This window comes from Athene cunicularia, assembly GCF_003259725.1.
Source record: "Athene cunicularia isolate RWA chromosome 1 unlocalized genomic scaffold, athCun1 chr1_part1, whole genome shotgun sequence".
Lineage (NCBI taxonomy): Eukaryota > Metazoa > Chordata > Aves > Strigiformes > Strigidae > Athene > Athene cunicularia.
This window is the reverse complement of record NW_020799091.1, coordinates 16363740-16385480: the sequence shown is the minus strand read 5'-3', so window position 1 is coordinate 16385480 and position 21741 is coordinate 16363740. Positions and strand designations below refer to the sequence as shown.

The window sequence follows — 21741 nt, the reverse complement described above, 5'->3', positions numbered from 1 at the left end:
GTTTGTTTTAAGTTAGTGTTATAAGGATTTGTTGCAGGTATAGGTGAAGATAATGTAATTTTAAAGGTCTAAATTATATCTTTACTTGCATATCCACTCTTTCGTTTACCCTTCCAGTTTCTTAAGTCACAGTACGAGCCATATCAATTGTCTTGGATTCCACACCATAATTTAGAAAGAACAGAAACTTTTACTCAGCAGACTTCATATCAGGACCAGATGTAACACCAGTGAGTTCACCTTTTCTCTGAGGAAGAAATTTTCCAAATGTATACAAATCCTAAATGGTAATTGCTAATATTTGTTTATATTTTGTTCTACTCCATTGTGATGTGAAATAGAGTTGTAATTTCAGTTAACAGAAGCTGACTAACAAGCACTGCCTGTCTGAAAAAGCAAATGTCATCTGCTTTATAGTGGACCCTGCTGTTTACAAACACAAATGGCAATGTAATCCAGTTCTGCTCTAAATCACATTTGCAATAATTTCCCTGTTCAGAACGCATTTCTTCAGAGCACAGCATAAGGCTTCTGCACAGTCAATTGTTGAATTAATGCACAGACTTTATACTGAAAGCTTAACAAGTTATTTAAAAGTGATACTTATTTTTAGCATTTATCACCTGGAATTTTGATCTTTAACTTGTTTTGAAAACATTTACTTAAATACCTTTTGTAGTCCATCTGTAAATTTTGCTCTTGGTCCAAAGCCATTTGCTTTACTTCTGGCAGCTGACCAACCCAGGAGCCCTGCTCAGGAAAGGATGTTATAAGGGGTTATTTTGTTGCAGACAGTGTCGCTTTGAGGGAAGATGGAGCCTAATCACAGGGCCTGTCTGAAACATTGGCTCTAAGCCCTGAGGAACCATGTAATTCACCTTAAATGTGGCTTAAATAAAGTCTTTGTCGATACTGCTAAATAAGAAAGGGACTAGGAAGCATGCTCAAGGGCCAAGGCTCAAGCAAGCTGGATCCCTGATTCTCCATGCCGCTTAATACTCTCATATCTGAGCTCTGCTTTGGAGAGCACCAGTTGGCTCTTTCTGAGGAATACTCAGCTTTAGTTTGGCAGACAGTTCATTCCAGGAACAGGGGACAAAAGGGACAGTGGGTAGCACTGCATGAGGTTTGGCTCCTCCCAGCTGCACACTGGCCCAACAGGCTTTATGTCCTCAAACACTCCCAGATACACTCACGTTATACCCCATTCATGCAACACAGGATTCAGCATCATCCTAAAACAACTGCAGACTGGTCTGCAACAGAGCGGTATGTCAGGAGCTGACCAAGTATCTCCTCCTAAGGCAATCAGTGTACATGGTACCCAAGAGAGCTCTAAATGGGGATCCATCCTTGGACTTGGTCTGTGGGTGCAGTCAGATAGTCTGCTGGAAAAACACAAACCAATGTGAAGACAAGCAGAGTGAGAGATATGGATTAGGTTGGTTATTGCTTCAGCTTTTTAAGTCTTATTAATTGACTTAATTAAAAAATTTTAATTGAATAAGCTGATGTTACTTTCAAATTAAAGATTTGCATATAATGTGAGAGTTATTTCAGACACCTTGGCAAACTTCACAGAATGAAAATCTTAAAAGAGCAGTACTGGTCTAGCCCTGAAGTGCCAACCACTTGAACACGGGTCAGGAGCACTCCAAGAATCTCTCCTTCAGGAAAGAATTTGGTTTGGAAACTGCCCATGGGAAGTACTCATTCGAGCAAAGACTCTCCTGTTGACAAGGGTTATCTACAACTTCCATGGCATGTTAGGGGCCTGGACGCAGGGCTGGAGACTTGAGAGCTGAAACTGTAACTCTCTATTGAACAGTGACTGTGCTGAAAAAATTTATGGTGTACAACCTTGCTGGTAGGAAGTCAAATTCCCTTAAAGAACAGGACAGGGGGGGTGGAGGATATGCTGTGCAACATGCATACTGCAAGCTTCAGTTGTTGTACAACTATGTAATTTCAAATTGTCTTTGGCTGATGACTGTACCCACATTTAGTTGTTGATGGACCAAAATCCAACAGTAGTGTTCAAAGGCAAGCTCAGGGGCACAATGACTGGAAGGTTTCTGGAAATTCCAGGTAAATCATGAGCACTGTAGTCTAAACTCTGTATGCAGCACTTTTGGATAGTTTCCAAAGCCATCATTCTCTCTTCAGTGGCCATAGAGACCTGAGAAACATGTACAACTAAATGTGTTGTCTTCTAGAAATAAAATCTCTCCTTTTGGGAAGTCTGAGGAACTCTATCACAGGTGCAGGTATTTTGGGGAGAGTATATGTGGAGGCAAAGCTGTTTTTCATATGGAAGTTTTAACACCTTTGGTGAGAATCTAACATCCTTATCTAGATGGAAAAAAATCACATAAATGCAGGAATCTACTCGTCCTTTATTGAGGTTATATACTGTACAAAAATACTACAACCATTAATAAAATTGGGAAGCATAATGCTATGTGTTCCTGGGAGGTACTGGTGAGAACTGTAAAGATTAAAATTTCTTGGTGGAATTAGTTTTTTTTTCAGATGGAAATATTTTAAGTAGGTCAATAAAATATATATGCTTATATAATGGATGTGGAAAAACTACTTAACCATCCCTTGTTAAATGGAGGATACCAAAATCACAACTGTATGGACTTCACTCAGTATAAGGAACTGCCATTTTGGCACTAGGTGCTGACATCTTACACAGCATAAAGGAATTTTTCCAAATACTAAGAAAGTAATCCTGCCCACGAGAAAAATCTACTTCATAATGTTGATCAAGGCATCACAGGCTGAAGAACTTTGTTCTATATATGTTCCTATAAAACAAGTTCTAGATGTGATGCAGAAGTGAAACTACATTTTAGGAAATGGCTTCATTCCTGCTATGCCATTTGTTTAATTTCCAGAACACAAAACTGCAAATCCATAAACTCAATTTCCTCTGCTTTTGTGAAAGCAAACGTGGGGGGGCAAGGGTGGTGCAAAACAGGGGCTTTGGGTGACCAGATGAAGATATGAAAAAATTCCTGCAGGACAACATGCTCCCTTTGTCAAGATTCTCCTGCACCTACAGTACTCTGGGAACAGACTTAGCCGTAACTAGCACTGAAGATTATATTAAAGAAAATATTAAGAATAAGCTAGAGGCACAGTCAAACAGCACATGCCCTGTGAGTGGAGACTTGAAAACTACTTTGCAGTAGTTAGAAAAGCATGCAGAGTCTCTCTCCTTCTCTCCCTCCACCCCTTCCTTCTCACATTCTCGCATTCTTGAAGCGTGAGTATATTGAGGAGTATGCCCAGCACCATTTAAGCTCCATTTTAACTACAGAAAAAAAAAAAAAGCTTCTCTGAAGAAAAATAGTACTTGGTCAAATTCTGCTAGTTAAAAGACAGCCTTCAAGAAGCAACCACAGCTGAGCATCTGCATTGTATCAGTGCTTCATGCTAGAAGCTGCAGGGAAAATTTGGTGTAACATAGCCAAGGAATTTTTAAGAGTGGAGGACTTAATCACAATCTGAGAAGTCCCTTCAGAAGGGGGTTCTTGTATATGTAGTTGCATTTTCTTACAATCCTTTCTGCTTTGCACCCACAATAAGTGGTATACAGCAACTGAAGCGACCAACTCAGCTCAAGTCTGTTTTATGTTGTGTGTTGTTTGGCAAAAGGGGTGTGGGGAGAGGAACAGCTAGGGATGCTGCAGCGGGAACTCTCTAGGGCAGGCAAGGGTGTAGTCACTTTGCACCACACTTTTAATCAACACGGGTAGTGAGGAAAAGAATGAGGGAGTGGGGAGAGCAGCTGTGTGCGCCCTTAACGATACTGCTGACATTATTCACTATGCAGCTCTGAAAGCTGAAGTACAGATGTGCTTACAGTGTTAATGCACAGGACAGATGAGAGTACGCATTACCTGAACACCACATTAGTCTTCTCATACAATCAGCATACAGGTAAGACTTTGAAATGTGGTGGGAAGAGAGCCTAAACCCTTCCTTGCACACTTCCCAGCTTTCTTGCTGTGGTTTCACTCTTCAACCTACCTGCTGAAATGAACAATTTTATTTAATGCTAATATTTAATGTCATCACTAAGTGCTAGGATGAGGTAAACTCTCCCTCAGAGCTGTTTCTGGCTATCTACAGGTTCCCCAAGACAATACAACAGGGATGAAAGTAGCAGTAAAAACATATAGTGCCATCACCTGCCAATCACACAACCAAATTCCCCAGGCATTTTGGAATCACCCTTTTACAAAGTTATCTTTATTGAACCTTTGTCGCTGAGGCATTACCGCTTGTGCAGGTACGGAGTAACAGTATTCACGAAGAGTATAATTAGTAGCAATGTATAGTAGAGTGCATTATCCCCTGAAGATATGAACCCTAACATTTTAGTGCATTAAAAAACATTTAGCAGTAGCGAATACTTTTTATAAACTCAAGAATTATTTAGTAACACAGAATAGTGACCCAAATAATTCATAGTTACTGAGAAAATTATTTTCAGGTGGTTTTATCTCTAAGAACAAGAGAAATTTTCATATCAGCACTCATGAAGACCAACATCCTTGTTTTACTCAAATTGGATGTACCTCACCAGGTGGCCTGTTTAATCTGATGCCTAGTCATGGAACAGAGTTCCTTGCTGATGGAAAAAGTTCAGTCAAGGTATACAATTCAAACTGGTTTACCTGCTAATACTTAACTTTTTTTACAATTTATACTCCTAATGCCATTTGTCCAACAGACATTTCACCAGAAACACCTAATTTCAAATAAATATGTTGCTGTTTAAGAACTCTTCCCCATCATACTAGATCACAGGCTCATTTTTCTTAGAAATTATCTTTTCTAAATGTAAATGTTTAAAATTACTAAGATGCATTCCAAGAAAAAAAATAATGCTGAAGAGGCACTTTGACTGGCCTCACATATTACTAGCTTACTAATATAGTAAATATTGAGACTCTCAAATACTACTCCATCTTCCCATCTACGGCAGCATTTGTGACAAAACCACTGTTCAGAATTAAACAGCATTTCCATCCCGGTTTTATGTTTCTATTCTTACACAAGGAAAATGTGTATCTATAGATGCCACATTTTTGTAAACTTTCTAATTTTGACTTTTAAAAATTAAGGCATTATTGGAACAAAAAGAAAGCCGAGTCTGATGGTTACTATTTGGCTGCATGAGGCTTTTTACTGATGACAATTATCTCAGGAATGTTAGATCAGTTGCGCTGAGATCTCATAGTAACAGGATTGTGTCACATTGATTTTGGCAGTGTTTTGGAGATTAATGTTTGTTAATAATTCAAACTGGTTTCATATGTTTGACAGGTAATGAGAGTGTTTCCATGTTACAGGAGCTTACAAATAATGTAAGCAGGTTTCAATTATATTTACATCCATTTTTTTTTGCGCTTCAGCCTGAACAATGAAAATGTGTGGACATTCAAAATCTAGGCACTAAACACCAAATTAACAGCACTGCAGAGGAGTAATTAAATTATTTCCTCAGAAGTTAGAATTTCCAGACACAATTGTATTAATATTAATGTTTCACTGTTTGCTGTAAGTAAAAAACCTAAACTGCAGCCCAGCATGGTGACAATATTTAAGTGGTGCATCAGTAGGTCACGAAGAAAGGACAGGATCTGCCAAGTGCTTTTATGCAACATTCATGTATATGATAGCTAGAGTTCTAGTAGTAAATAACCCCCCAAATGCCTAAGGAACTTCCTCTATAAGAAGTATGAGAAAAATTTCCAGAAATACTACCAGATTTTTAAAAGTCTGCGCTTAAAAATAGAAATTCTTTAAGTGCTTTGTTTAGTCCTTTCCTACCTGCCATTCTGTAAGTGCTTGGTAGGACTTCTCTCCCTTCCGAAGTGTCATTTAAAACTCACTGTGTGCTCTGTTAGTTAAGTTTCATTTTCAGAGAACAAATCACAGTATACCTGGATGAGAGTTCTTCCCCACAGAAAAGGCAGGATGCACTTTGGTTGCAAGGATCAACAGAAATTTATGTCAGCTTCATGAAAAAATAATACAAAAGACTCATCTTGCCATGTTGACATTAACTTATAAAAAAAAGCTAAAGTATAAAAATTGAGGGAAAACTGTACAAATAAAAATCAGTGAAATGCTAATTAGAACAGAAATTCTTCATTTATACTGCTGTAAAAATGCCTAAAGTGTAAACTAAGATAATGTGAGAGTATGCCAAATTTTATTCATATTTTTAAATATGAAGATGGTTCGGGGAGATTTATTGAATATACCAGTGAGACTGTTATTTGAGTGAATTCTACTATTATCCATATTCATTAACTATCCAATTGCAGCAGGTCTTTTTACTTAAGAAGGAGCAATGTCTTTTGGAAAACTGCGCACAACCAGAATGAGATTTTTGTGCTCAAAATACAACTTCAGTGTTTCCGACACGTGTTTATTCCAGATACAGAATGACTCTGTTTCAGAGGCATATCTGGTATGCTAAGCTTCAGTGTATAGTCAAGTCTATTTTATCAAGGAAGTCTGAACTACAAAAGCCAAATTATTTTTATTGTTTTATACTATTATAGTAAAGTTATAATGATTTTTATTGTTTTATACTATCAAAATAATGGTATAAAAAAGACCAACATAATTTCATTTACAACAGGAAAAAAAGCAGTCATATTATACTTGGCTCAAACTTCATGTCTGTATAAAGAAGCGTCCATTTAACTAAACTAAAAAACCAACTGCAAGAACCCTCAGTTCATGAAACATAAGGTTCTTTGTTTTCTTTTATATTCACTGTAGCATTAAAGTATAATCCTCCTTTTGAAAATGCACTTTAGCTAGTTATTTCATGACTTCTGGTGTTTAGATCATCCATTCTGGATGGTCCTGTTACCATATGGAATTATTTTATGCAAGACTCCAGCTATTTAATATATAGACAAAAGTGATGAATGTCAGGCTTTAAGAATACAACACATCCAGTATGCCCAAGCAAAGTCCCTGCAGGTCACAAGGAACATCAAAGCACTGGCTAGTGTTTTATACTGTATGGTGAACATAAGTGGACAAAAAATGTTTTCTCGGTAACAGGTTATTGAAAAAAAAAAACCAACCCATCACCAAATACTAATATATATAAGCCTTCATGGTTTAATTGTGAAATACCGATGTGAAATGTTAAGACACTTGCTGCATAAAAATAGGTTTCTTCTAAAAATGTGCTGGATCCTTCCAAGTCAGACCCAGGGTTTCCATCCAGGAAAGAGCCGGCTCAGATTTTTAGGGTCCATGGCCTGCTGTATGAGCAGGTTCACCTGCCCTCCCACACTGAGCACTGTTCCCTCCTCAACGCCTTTCAGCTTCTCCTGAAGTCTCATCAGAACACGCTCAGCCACTTTGTTAAAACTCTGGTCATCGCTGCTGGCAGAATAAAAACACAGAAATATGGGTGCATTAGATATGGATTCTGAACAACAGGAGCAACGTTCAGTAAGAAAACCGTGAAGTAGGGCAACAGTGCAGTAGGCAGACAGCAAGAAAAAAATCTTGCACCTGGCTTTTCTTTTACATTCTTGTGGATCAGAAGTAAGCGTAGAGCTCATGTCAGCCTCATCCTCTGGTCTCTGCTGCAAATACAAAGCTTTCAAGGGGTTCATGGTCCAGTCGAAAAGAGGATCATAGAGTAGCACCTACACAGTAAATAAACCTCCATTTAATTTAAACTGTTAATTACAGCTAGTTCAGTGCCCTAACAGGAAGAGAAACGCTCAGTTGGTAATGTTCACACTAACCACAGTATTTGGAGGGGTTTTGTTGGGTTTAAATCCAATAGAATTGGGCTAAATTGCTTAATAGACAATCCAACAATAAAACTACATCTGCTCATTTGCAGATATTTCTGTTGCTCATACCTGACACTGTTTTGCTACTCAGTCTCATCTCAGCAACGAAAACGTCATTTTTTAATAAACTTCTAGGCACTAAATATCATCATTATTTTTTAATACAAAGTATAAGCTGCTTTTAAAAGTCAGTTTCATTCTCATCTTTGTGACTTATGCAAAGAGGATTTAACTCGATCAGCACTACTCATGCTAGGAACGCTGCACTATGGCTAAAAGTGTTTAGATACTGAAGAGGGAAAACTGTACCTGCTTGAAATGAATAGTTCCCATACAAAATGCGAAGTGGTCTGGATTTTATTGAAGATTACATGAATTAACAAATCTGACTGAACAGTATGAATTAAAATTGAACAAAAAAACTCTGCACATATATTTGGTATAGTAATGCATATGAAGACAAAGACAAGAAACTGAAGATATTCTGGCAGGTTACTATCAAAAAGAATGAAAAAATGCTTACCTCTACAATAGTCAGCAAAGCTTCTTGAGAATTTCTCATAACAGCCATTGTTTTCTCACAGCATCTAGAAAATATTTTACTGTATTAGGTTCTTTTAGGTAAAATGGAATGGTATTTTCATCATTTAAATAATGGGCATTTGTACCCTTCTTAACGGTTAAAATCTAGCATATGAGTAACCTCTTTGGTATTTTCATTTTGGAAAAAAGAGAAATTTAGAAATGTAAGACCAGAAGGAGACTGGGTAGTTTACTGATTATATTCCCTATGGGAAAGAGATTACCTAATGCACCATCTGAAATGTTTCTATATGCAGAATTAAGCACTGAGTTAACACTGATTGTTAAGGTACACCATGATGGCAGAACTGCTTGGCTGGATGAAAAAGTGTGCACCAGAGGAGCTCAGCAACACGTCGGAGACTCTTAGTAGGGTTCCTTTATGTGAAATGAGCAGATCCAGTAGGCAGACATGAAGCTATTTCTGAAATCTCTCCAATGAGTTTAGACACAGAAGTGGTTACCTACATTCACTGCCAAGCAAACTAAGCTTGTGGAAGGAATATGAAACTTTCCTTATGGGACAGTGAAAAAGGGATCAGGCTTCCTGTCTACTTCAGGATGAGAACACAGTCAACAACGTTAACTGACGATGTTCACACCCAGCTTTGAGAAGACTTGTCTATGCACTTACACCTATGCCGTTAATTACAAGTCAGTCTGGCTGAGGCAAAACCAGTATCTGCACAAGTGCCTTTTATACTGTATTTCCTTTAGCTGGAGCCAAATAATTCATGTTTTTCTGTATCATGGGACAAAAGTTTCAGAAATAACATGAAACTGTGAATTTGACAGCATCATGTTTAGAAGTGGCTGTGACAGTTCCTTGACAGGTCAAAGGTATATTAAGAACTACTTATTAATGCTGATTCCTACCTTACAAAGACAACACCTACAACTATGTACTTTTTTAAGACTCAAAATTTGGGGTTTGCAAGCACTACATTCATGAACATCAAGAGAAATGTCCTGCTTTTTAGGGCTCTCTTGGGTCATTCACAAGGATATGGGATGGAGTATGACAGAAACTCAGCCCTTTTGGGATTTTTCTGTTTTGCAGTTCAAACCTATTGTGGGATTTATATTTTGCACTTGCAAAGTGATATCAAATGTACGATCCAAAAGAGAGAAAAGACTGCAAATTACTTACACAAAATTGAACAGAAATAAGAGACAGAACAAAACAGTTCGAAGAAACTTAACAGCTCCACATATATAGTATAGGTCTGAAAGAAAGACATAGTTCCGAAGGCAAAAAAATCCAGCAGTCTAAATCAAGGGGTGAAAATTAGTTGTGGGTCCTTTGAAAGCACTGAGCCATCCTGGAATTCCACAGGAGGGTGACAATAACGCATTAGTTAGTAAAGAATACAAAAAGCTGAGCAACAATAATGAACTTGTAATTGGCTATATAAATAAGAGTGTATGAGCTAGAGGACAGCACTTAGGTTTGAATATTATCAGCAGAAATATGAGTCCCTTCTCAAGCATCCGAACATTTAACATACAACAATCGTAATTCTGCAAGTACTCTGCTGCCTCCTTACCCCTATGCAATACAGGAGCACTTACCTTCTGAAGACTCCTTCCACGCCACTAATACCCATTCCATCCACAATGTCCCTGGTTAATCTAAATGGAACAGTCTCTGGTGTGGGAAGGATTTTACCTTGCTCAAAAGCAACCCCTAAATGAAAGGATAATAAATGTTTTAAAAAATGAAGTAAAGAAAAATTAAAGTTCTCTTGCCTGTCCCACTTACCCAGATCTATATGCACTAGTTCTGCCGTTTGTTCATCTATCAAGATATTCTGAACGTGTCTGTCTCCAAGTCCAAGAATGTATCCAACTAAAACAAAAAGGTTAAGTGCTGAAACCATATTTACATGCCATAAAAAACAGGGAAAATTCAACAAATCAGAATTAGTGTAATGTGCAAACAAATTAAAAGGGAGAATATTTCTTCCCCCACATATACATATTGCTCCAATAAAGAGAAAATGCCATTCCACAAATCCAAAAAGAAAAGGTTAACTGAATGCAAATGCAAAAAGGTTTTCATACAGATGTGTATTGTTTTATCTACTCCACACACCTGCCATTTCTCTCTGTAGATAGCTTAAGCAAACAATTCCACGGCTTTAAAAAAAAAAAGAAAAAAGCAAGTGCATAATAAAAGAAGTGTTTGTTCTTATTACTGTTTTTAAGAAAACCTTTTATCTCACAGTATCATGAAATCCAGAAAACAGGACTTGACATAATTCAGTCGAGCAGCTCAACTATACCTAAATAGCTCCTGAGTGATTCTTGTCTAAGTTCTAAAAACCTACAGTGATACAAATTATGAGACCTTTCACATAAGCCTTTTTCAGGGCTCTACTGTACTTGAACGTAGAAAACCTCTAAACTAGATCTCCCTTGCTGCTATTTACACCTGTTACTCTGTTCCTATTAGCTGACGGACATGGAGAGCAGTAGTATTTCCTACAAAAAAATCTTTCATCTGAATTCTGGTAAACTGTAGATTGACTTCATTTTCTTTTTCAGAAAAAAAGGGGGGTTGTATAAACAACATGCTAACATCTAAACCAGGATCTACTATAATGTCTTCCAGAGACTCAATACAGAACTGAGTCATCCAAAGGAAATCCACAATCCAAGTACATACATTTCCTTATGAAGAGAAAAAAAATCAAAGGAAAAATGATACAAGCTTAAAAAACCATTTCAGCCATGGCTAATGATGTCAGTACAAAGAAAGTAAAAGATCAAGCTTTTCAACTCAGTCAAAACATTTCAGGCTCCAGAGGAAATGAATAAATGTTAAATTGAAACAACAAAATTTTTCAGCTAGAAACTTTAAAAAAACCTACCAGAACCTAGCAATAGAAACCACTACAGAAGACAAAGAAACACACACTTTCATTCTGTCTTTCTGCTTCAGAAAGGTGTGGGGACAGGGGGAATGAATCTGAAATCTTAATTACAAAAATAATGCTGGTAATTCTTGCTGGCATTTTTTGTCGCCTACTTACGCTTTTCTGATATGTGACAAAAGCACAATAGCCATTATCTCTGAAAGGGTATAAACTCTTTGTTTACGTAATCTAAAAGGTCAATGTTAATAATCCAATATAATACCTATAGAAGATGTAGCCACACTGCGAGTGTATGCCAATCGTTTTTCAAACCACACAGCTGGATCCAGGAATTTTTCCATGCAGAAATAACGAAACACAGGCTGAAAGTTCTCGCAGACTTTCATGAAGATGTTGTATTTCTCTTCAGAATGTTTCTTTTGTGCATCCTTTAAACAAGTAAGAAATGTTTTCCCCATGACTGACTATTTTCTAAGGAAATTACTTCTTCCTTTGAAAGAAATACATTCCTCCTTTCCACCCCTCTCCCCTCCATCAAATGCCGTTCTCACTCCTTTCTCTCTGAGCTATTAATGTCTTTTTTACAGCAGTCATTAATGTACCTATCTGTTTTACTAAACAATTATGTTTTCATACACAGCTCATGGGCTACATGTGAAAAACACACTCCCATTTCTCTGGCTCAGCAAATGCATCTACTTTATATGCACGTACGGGTCAATGCATCTTGTTGGGAGATAACTTCCCCTTGCACTCTGTTCTGGTACCTTTGCCTGTCTGATAGCTCATGTCACTGTGAGACAGTCATTCTCACTTATTCACATACAAAAGCTGCACAAAGCCAAAATTAAATATACTTTCATCCTGTTAATACTATACAGATTTAAAAGGAAATAATTTCTTGCAAAATCATGGTGATATAAAGTAAAATCTGCAATCTTCTAAACATACGGTGAGGTGGTTTATGGAACTAAGCTAAACCAGCTGAATCCATCTAGGAGCTACCTACTCAGAAGAACCTTCCCCCACTCATGTCTACCGAACCAGGTATTTTTGTGCCCGTTTACATAAGGGTAGTCTTCTTTTGGCTTCGCTCTCTGAACTGACTCACTGTGGGGGGGCAGAGGGTACATGGCTGTCATGGTGGAGGAGAAGCCAGACCTCTTCATACTGTCTAACAGCAATTAAGACATTAATCTCAGTTGCAGTCTAAAACTATATTTTTATTTTCAAGGACTAGACTTAATTTTGGTTTATTCATGAAAATAAAATGATTTTTCAATGCAATGAGAAACATGATCAATATCAATGAAATCTGTAAGATAATTTTATATTGACACTGCTGGGTCTCTGTAATGATCATTTTGGAATTCCGGTAGATTTATATCCTAGAAAAAGAGTTCACAGGCTTCTTGGAGATTCAGCTGTATTCAAATCTTTCCTGCAACAGTCATTCATTTAGCAATTTTTGATTTTGTAAAAACTGTTCCCAGGTTGCATTCAGATTAGTCTGAAGAACAACTAATTCCATGCCACTGGTCATATTCATTATTATAAACTAGAAGCATAGTATCTAATTCTCCATAAACATGTAAAAAACCCTAACCCTCTGCGTAAAAGAATGTAAGCCAGATATTTTTCTTTAATTATTTTGACTCACCATCATTATTTTCTGACATTGATTACTGGAGTAATCTTTTGGCCTGTATCTCTTGTGAGCTCCCTCTTCGACATTCACAAGAAACTCCCCAATGGGAGTTGTTCCCGAGCACCACTCAAGAACTCCGCTTCTCTGAGAAAGGGGAACCACCTGGAAAAACAAAACTGCTGCTGCATGGGGGAGGGTTATACACAACTATGAATATGCATGCTTATTTGTGTTTGTTTAAAAAGACAAAAGACCAAACCATACCATAGAGCTGACCACAACTTATGTTCTAAATACATGTGTATACATCTATAAAATACACTCAAGGCTTTTCTATCAAATACTTGCAGTTTTCTACCTAGCCCAGAGAACCTTACATTAGGTACTTCAGTACAACTTAATTATTATACTCAATTTGCACATCCACATTAGTATTCTGGATGATCTGTGATTGCCAACAGCTTGCTATGCTTGAATGGGATAATGGAACACTCTGTAAATCACACATAAAAAGTAAAATCTGGAACAAACACATGGTAGCTGTGTGAACATATTAGGCTCGTCTTAGTCTGCTTACCATCCTGGGGAACAGTTTCTCTCTTCGTAACTGATTGTAAGTTACCTCAATTGCTGTAGCAGACAGAGATGGCCAGAATGAACAATTTCCTGTTCTCAGATAAATAGCTACTGCCTGTTTTGTTCAAGGTTCTTTTCTTATGCAAGTCTCTATTTCATAATGCATCCCCCATTCTCTTTTTCCCTGGTCTCATTCATTTTTACACACATAAAAACCTGAGTCTTCACTGAAAATTATTCAAAAATTGGCTCTTAACTCCACTTGTGAATCCTTAACACCATGCTACCAATTCAGATAAGCTCCTTTAGAGATTCTGGAGTGCACATTTCTCATTTGTCAAAAGCAAGAACTTTTACTTAGGGAGTACTTATTCAGAGGTCACCTTCACAGCTATTACTATAAACCCAAGCACATAAAAAGGAAGGAGGAAGGGAAAGTTCCTGTTCAAATACATTTTTTGCATTCACACAAAAAATTTTATTTCTGTATTCCCAATTCCAACAAGAACAGTTCTGTAATTCAAATTCTGCACGAACAGACTCCAGATGGTACTTCTGGATTCAGTTTTAAGGAATACTGCAAGACTAAAATTAATTATTAATTAAGGAATACTGCAAGACTAAAATTAATGAGAATTTATAAACAAACTTGTATGCGCAAGTTTAATGACTAGCAACTCACAATTTAAGGACAATGCATGACTTAATTTCTTTTCATTTATAAATTCATATAACAAAAGCTTTAAAGAGTAGTTGAATATATATTGGGCATCAGAATATGTTTTAAGGATTTGGAAAAAAATTAATTGTAATAATTATTGTAATTGTAATAAATAAATTGTATTAATTGTTTATTCCATACCTTACAGAGCAGTGACTATTTTAATAACACATAAATAAACACACTTTCACATTGTCTTTGGGTTAAAAAGAGGAGAATGGGGAAATGTGCTTTATCACTAGGATCTATTCCTCTGCTGCAGCAGCTGTTGAGGGTTACCTTGTATCTTCGGATAGTTAATTTTCTCTTTCGTGTTTCAGCGTTTTGCTGGAGCAACGTATTGCACATCTGGAAAACCTGTTGCATAACAGCATCTTGTCTCAGGTCATCACGCCCCTTGAGCATGAACAGAAAAGCAGTTAAAGAAGATTTTTCAGCATCCAACGTCTTGTTCAGCAACTTAAAAAAATTATTTTAATTCCACAAAATGTTACCTTTCCACAACAATCACCTGTAATTAAATGTAACGAACAATTGTTTTTTCTATGTATTTGCTTTTCTAGTAGTACTCAGCTGCTTAAGCAGAGCCATCATTAACTTAAATCATCACCTTTTTCTTCTTTTTATCGACAAATGTTACTTGATTAAGGTTTCATTCAACCTACATGCCTTATGGTACCCTTTTTATAAACAGATGTTTCATTCATCACATTTAGCAATCCAGGACACAGCTGAAGCAGCATCAGTTGGTACTGCAGTTCTGATTACTGGATGCAGATCTAGTGATTCATGCTTCTCTTTAAAACTTTCAGAACTAACCCATGCTCAACAGCAAAACAGAATTCTCCCATCAGCTGCTGAATGTTTACATTCAAAGACAGACAGAATGAAATCAACTGAGTTAAAATACAAATACTTTTTTTTTTTAGAGATTTGTGTTTCAATGTGCATGTTTTTGATTGTCTCTGAACTGTAATTACTTTTATATGGGGAAGAAAGAAAAAATGAGGTATTTAACACAAAATAAAGCTGATGGCTTTTATTTGCTGTACACTCCAGGTCACTAGAGACATGATCATGCAAATTACAGGTCTGGTAGTTGTCAGGTAAGCTATTATATGTTACATGCATTGTTGAAAAATAATTACAAAAAGTATTACTTATCAAATTATTAATTATATTAGTTATATTGTATTTTTTTAATATTACTTACTGTCACTTTGTAATTTTCTTTATTAAATTTCCTGAACTGAGAAAAGTCTGCTTGTGGTACAGAAGTGATATATGAGAAAATTGACAAGGGAACTTAAAAAAAATTCCAACATGCCAAGTCCCTGAGATGTCATTACAAGTGGCAGAACCTACCTTAACCAGCTGCCTCCTTTCTTTACCATCCGATCCTACACAATCTATTATTTTAGGCAGATTCAGACCTCCTGCTAAACGAAATTCTGGCTTAAAAGACATTATTGTCACCAAATTTTCATAGTGTCCTGTGGGATCCACCTGAAATTATAAATTAGTTTAATATAAATATTTCCATTTCACTCAGAGAAAGTGGTAGAGTTGTTTGCAAAGCATGTTAGCAGATTATATGCTAAATATTAACATAAGTAATCCATGATCTACAAGGATAATACCCACAAAGGCTACAAAAATATGCTAGGCAAAGGAGTGAGTTTGATTCCTCCCTCATTGGCAGAGGGGATGTGGTGCTGCAGACTTCCACTAAACAAGTTCTGACACAATTTCAGCCTGTCCCAACTAGCATTCTCCAAAGAAAAAGTTCATGTACAGCTGGGGGGCATTAGGCTGCAAATGGACACAATTTACAATCCTAAAAGTGTTGCAATATACAGGATCTGTATTTTCAGCTGTCCTACACATCTACAGGCCACAAAGACACTCTACCCAGTTAGCTGTAAGTAAGTATCCCTTCTGCTCTTTACATCACAGACCTCCAGCTATTTCATATAGTTTGTACTGGAGAAGAAGAAAGGAAAAGAAAAGGACAACTGAGCTGTACAAAGGAGCAACACCCGGGGCCAGCAGGAGACCTACAAATGATTGCTATTTAGCATGGGTTGCAATTTCTGGCCTCTGAAGTCAAATGGCATAAAACAATTTCTTGGCTTCTTTTATTTAGGTTCATAGACATAGCCTGAGGGATTTCAACACACGGAAGTCTGGCTTCATAACATTTAAATTTTAGGTGGCTGGCCCAAAAAGGAATTACACTCTTGAAACTGGGAATTTTCCTAGGTCTGGCATTGAGAATGAGTGCCTATGCACCCATCCAATTAACCACTTATGCTCATGGGAATAGATCGTTCACCATTACTGAATGATAATAACATCGAAGCTGCCCATCTAGGAACAGCAGAAGAGGCATATCTATTAATTCTCACACCTTTCTGGACATTAAGTACCTCCCTGAAACTCTGAGCTAGCACCTACAACATAGGAGATTCAGATTCCCAAATCCTCTCCACGATTTCGGTACCTCATCATCCCTTTTGATAATGAAAGACGAGTCAGTGCTAACAGTGGCAGCGGCAAAGCCATCTTCATACAATAAGCCACAATAAGCCACTATCCAGGGAATAAAAGACTTGGGATCAAAGCCTTCTAAAGCCTAAGGAAACCATCTCACCCTGCATGTCCCATCTGACAGGAAAGTACCCAATAGACTGAACTGTAAAGTATATGGGCATTCGATGAAGAGATATATGCCAACTGCCATTATAAAAATTCGAAGTTGATTCTATGTTTTGATATTACAGTGTGTATTTATTTCAACTTCAGTCACCTTAACTTCCATGGTAGGAACAACAACATCCTTCAAATTCTTCAGTTTAATAATTGGCTGGTCAGCTGGAATACTTACTCCTTCTGTAATTAAAAGGAATTAATATTTTAAAAATCACAACTATGAACATACATCAAAGTTCACAAAAAACAGCTTACATTGTGTTTGGGATCCAAACCCTCACTACATACTTCTGTCAAGCTGATGAAGATCACCACAGGACAACTGGAGTTTTCTACTCAGAAAATCTGAACCTTACAGTGTAAGTAATTACTACAATTTTTAATCCAGACTAAATTCTACATTTAGCAAAAACAGGACACAGTGCTAGCACAGTATCTCCTCTAACTAAATATCAATATTTAGAAAGATAATTTTTAATCCAAGAAAACAAATCTTTACTATTAAAAACAAAAAATAATTTTTTCAAGACTTACTACTTTGAGATTTCCATGGAGTAGCATCTACATTTGCTAATGTGATGTAAGCATCACAAAGTGCTTCAATGTCTCTAACCATATGAGCTCTCCTTTTCCTTACGACATTGATTATATTTCTAGCAGCCTCCATTCTGTCCTAAAAAACCCCAGGGGAAAACAAATATCAGATCTTGCAAACTACACCTTGTAAGATTAAAGATGCATCGTAACATACAGTCAAATAAGTACAATTAAGATACATTCTATGAAAATTGAGAAAATTGCAATAATGAACATGGTGATATGAACAGAAATAATCTGAAGAAAAGTTCTGTGTTATCAAATCTGAGATAATGAGTAAAGTAAAATATTATTGGGTATGGAGAAGGCGCAAATCTGTACAGGCAAAGTGCAAAACGCCTGCAAAAATTTTTCAGAAAAAGGGACAGGCAGTATTGCATGTTCTTCCACCACCTTCTTGCTTCCATTATTCCCTCCCAACTGAAGAAAAAAATTTATTCAAAAGGCAACAATCTGACCATTTGTCCCTTCTGTGCCTAACTGAGAGATTTAGTTGTACTTAGCATAATCCTACTAAGGGTGGGGCCACAAAAGAAATCTGAGAGAAAGGCAGAAAAACACCACATAAAAATGTGCTAAAAAATTTTATCAGTAAGGGGAGGAAGAGGGTAATGACAAAACAACCATGCCAGGCCTACAGTGATGGGGCAAAGAAGGGGAATTAATTTAGATAGGAGATGATTCATAAGACAGGTTTCAACAAAAATTAAGCAATAACGACATTAATATGAAGCCACAGTTCAGTATTACCCACCATCATGGCTTTTAACATATAAAGGTCATATAAAGGAACAAAAGATATACTGCATAAAGCTAAATACTTAGAACAGACGCTATTGTTCCAAGCAGAATAAATACTCAATTCAGTATGTACTTTTTACAATAAACCCACTCAAGTCTTTGTCGACTCTAAAATGACTTTTACAGAATCAAACATCAAGGACATTTATCACAAAACTCTTCACAATAATTGGGGCTATTTGTTGCCGGGATGTTAACCATGTTTTGTTGAAGCCCTTAATTACTTCTTTCAATAATAATTACCAATGTATGCTCAAAAGGAGGGTTTTTTTATTATTAAAAATACTTTTTTCCTCTTACTCTTTCTTAACAGAAGTCAGCTGATGAGCTCTACACTAAAGTACCCCTTGACATTTTAAAAAATTTTTTTTAACAAAATGAAAGGACTGAATGTGATTAATAGAACAGAATTTTTTGTAGTCACCACATCAAGCTGGGAGATTTCCTTTGGTGCATTTTTAATTAACTTATTTCTTCTTATTGCATCTGGTTTTGTGAGAAGTTCATCTTTGTTAGCATTCACCAAAGCTAATATTATAAACAAGGTATGATGTGGATGATCCAGTGAAATTCTAGACATTAGCTGTGAAGAAAAACAAAAAGATCTCATCACTGAAAACTGTACAGAAGAAAAAAATTACTTAATTAACATCATTAATTCTTTTGAACTTCTAAGATTCTTAATAAGAAATAAAAAGTAATATTTAAATGGTATTTCCATAAAATTTAGTTATTTAAAGTATACATCTAAAGTATATTCCTATACCTGCATAAGACTATTGTTATGCAACAAGAAAATCAATTAAGTAGCAAGGAAAAAGTCCCCAGTCCTCTCCCCCTCTGCCCACACTGTACTGATTTTGCATCACACACATAACTCACTTAGCTATAACTGCACAAAGGAAGATACATATTGTTTAGAAGTATGCACTACTAAGCCAATCAAGATATCTTTAGATATGAAAGGCATAAATTACATTATTCAGAACTTCATGAAATCCTAAACCACCCATCATCTTGGTTCCCATCCGAGCAGCCAACTGGTACATCAGAGGCAAAAACTTGTATGAAGGAATCTTCTCTGCGTTTTTCTGTAATACAGAAAATTCAGTTAGAAAGCTGTACTAAACATAAAAAAAAAACCCCAAACAATAAACCAATCATAAAATACCAGGTAAGGGCTAGAAATTTTGGGTTTGCATTTTTTTTAAACTAAGAGTAATCATTGCTGTCTGATCAAATGCCAATCCAATGAGTATCAGGTCATCTTGGCCCATGTCTCCTAAATGCTACAAGTCCTTCACAAGAAAACTACTACTTACTATTCTAGTAGAGCAGAGCTTAGATTTATTGATTCAAAATTCATTTCTAAATTCTTTGTGGTAAGAGACAATCCTAACTGGAAAAAACCCTACAATCTAGTTTAAGACAAGAAACAATTGTGTGTTAAAAATATGAGTAAAGAAACGTCTATTTTTCAAGGTTGATTATAACACAAGGCAAAGAATTAAATTATACAGATGTCTCTTATAAACAGATCATCCAGGTAAGAATTAACAGATTTCCTGCACAATTCTAGAAATGACAGAACCAGCCTGAGAATGAGAACTCTACTGGTTCCTAGCTACTGTGTTATACAATCTAAAAGCACATCCTTTCATTTAAAAGTATATATAATATGACTTAGAATAACGTACTAAAGGATGTTGAAGACAGGTAGTATCCAAGGTATGTAAAGAACAAGGTGACAACAGTGAAAGATCACAAGATATGCTCAATCACACAGACTTGTCAAATTAAAATGCTAAATTAAATTAAATTAAAATGCATTGAGAATTACAGCTCTTGCTGATGTAAAAATAACTGATGAGCAATGATGACTGGAACAAGCAAGCTGAGGGAAAAGCTATGGAGATACATAGGAAAGCATACTGCACAGCACTATAATTCATCTTCTAGCAACAGAAGGAGAAGAAAAATGGATAATTTAATGTCAAAGCATTAGGAAAAGCAACAACAGACATATACCTTCATCATTTCATTAACTCTATCAACTCCAGAATTTTCAAGCCACAGGGAACAGAGTCGGAAGATCCACATATCATGTTCTTCTCCACTTAGTAAACAGTTGATATAGTTCTCCATTGCTTTACATAAGAAACGTTTACGATCCTCAGTTAGGGCACGTATGGCACATTCATCCAGTTCAAGTTCTCGCTGAACCTTCACTGTATATCTATGTGAACAGACATTATTTTTAAACAACAAATCATCTCTTAGTGAACTTACAGCAAGGCTGCCCCTAGTTCTCTTCCTAGTTTAACATTTTTAAAATTTGCCTTGTATGTACAAGCACAGTAAAATAAACAACCGAGAAACCAAATTGTGGGAGATATTCCTTTGGTGAATATCCACACAGATCCACCACTCTAAGTAAACTTTCAGTCAGTGTCTTTTTTCTTTTTAATGATTTAATTTCAATACTGGTATAAATGTGAATATCCAATACAGATCATTTGTGTAAAGACTTCAGTTTCCAACAGCTGAAGTTCAATTTTTTCTGCTCACTTGCAATTACTAATGCTCTTATTAAATCTTTACGAATTCTGTATTAAGATGAATTCTACTCTTTCACGGATACATAATGAAGAAAAATCTCAAACTCATTTATTTTTACTCTGTAACATTTTTCCGGTCAAATAAAATGGAATAAATGTGAATTCTGGCCCACGAACATCCATACTGTTTAACTTTTGTAACACCCCTTGGCTTTGTTTTGGCCCATGCTATCTATCACTGTCCCAGACCATGTTCAGGCACAGTTCAGAAACTATTCAGAACAAGCACGACAGACTTGGCCACTGTTTTGTGGAGAAGGAAAAATTCAGCTGTAGAGATGTGACCCATGCTGTACCACTTGCCCAGAGAATTAGTAAAGATGAAGCCTTTGATAGCTCCACAGTGAGCACCTCTCCATTTGAATGCTCACCTATTTGTCTGAACTCTACGTTCCCTGAGAAGGCCGACCTCCTCCTTGGCCTTCTTCAGTAATGCTTGCTTATTTTCAAACTCTGAGGATTTCATGTAATTCTCAATTCGCTGGTACTGATTATCTGAGAAACGAGCCAAAGACAGGAAAGCCTTCATCTTTCCTTTCTTCAGCTCATCACTGCTGTCTCCACTGTGGCTTGCAGCGATTTCCACAGCCTAAAAGGGAAGTTACAGTAATGATAAGACTGATAAACAGATTAATAATGCTGTATAATACTTGACTAAACTCTATTATCACAGAAAAACAGAATGGTTGAGGTTAGAAGGGACCTCTGGAGGTCATCTTGTCCAAACCCCCTGCTCAAGCAGGTTCATCTG

At 36.6% G+C, this 21741-nt stretch overlaps 1 protein-coding gene across 2 annotated transcripts in view; it reads right to left on the bottom strand.

Moving 5' to 3' along the window:
- Positions 1-5361: 5361 nt before the first annotated feature.
- The window catches only part of ATM (ATM serine/threonine kinase), a 78183-nt gene continuing 61803 nt past the window's right edge, over positions 5362-21741 (bottom strand). The window contains exons 48-62 of one of the 2 annotated variants that reach the window (XM_026844731.1): positions 21362-21579; positions 20401-20608; positions 19350-19463; positions 18797-18955; positions 17509-17647; positions 17072-17154; positions 15628-15768; positions 14542-14658; positions 12978-13127; positions 11580-11745; positions 10201-10287; positions 10011-10125; positions 8380-8443; positions 7567-7703; positions 5362-7434 (exon numbers count right to left, since the gene is read on the bottom strand). In XM_026844731.1, coding sequence (XP_026700532.1) covers positions 7251-7434; positions 7567-7703; positions 8380-8443; positions 10011-10125; positions 10201-10287; positions 11580-11745; positions 12978-13127; positions 14542-14658; positions 15628-15768; positions 17072-17154; positions 17509-17647; positions 18797-18955; positions 19350-19463; positions 20401-20608; positions 21362-21579 — 2082 coding nt within the window. In that variant the 3' untranslated portion in view covers positions 5362-7250. The remainder of the gene's footprint in view (positions 7435-7566; positions 7704-8379; positions 8444-10010; positions 10126-10200; positions 10288-11579; positions 11746-12977; positions 13128-14541; positions 14659-15627; positions 15769-17071; positions 17155-17508; positions 17648-18796; positions 18956-19349; positions 19464-20400; positions 20609-21361; positions 21580-21741) is intronic. The other variant, XM_026844739.1, reaches the window with a different exon arrangement.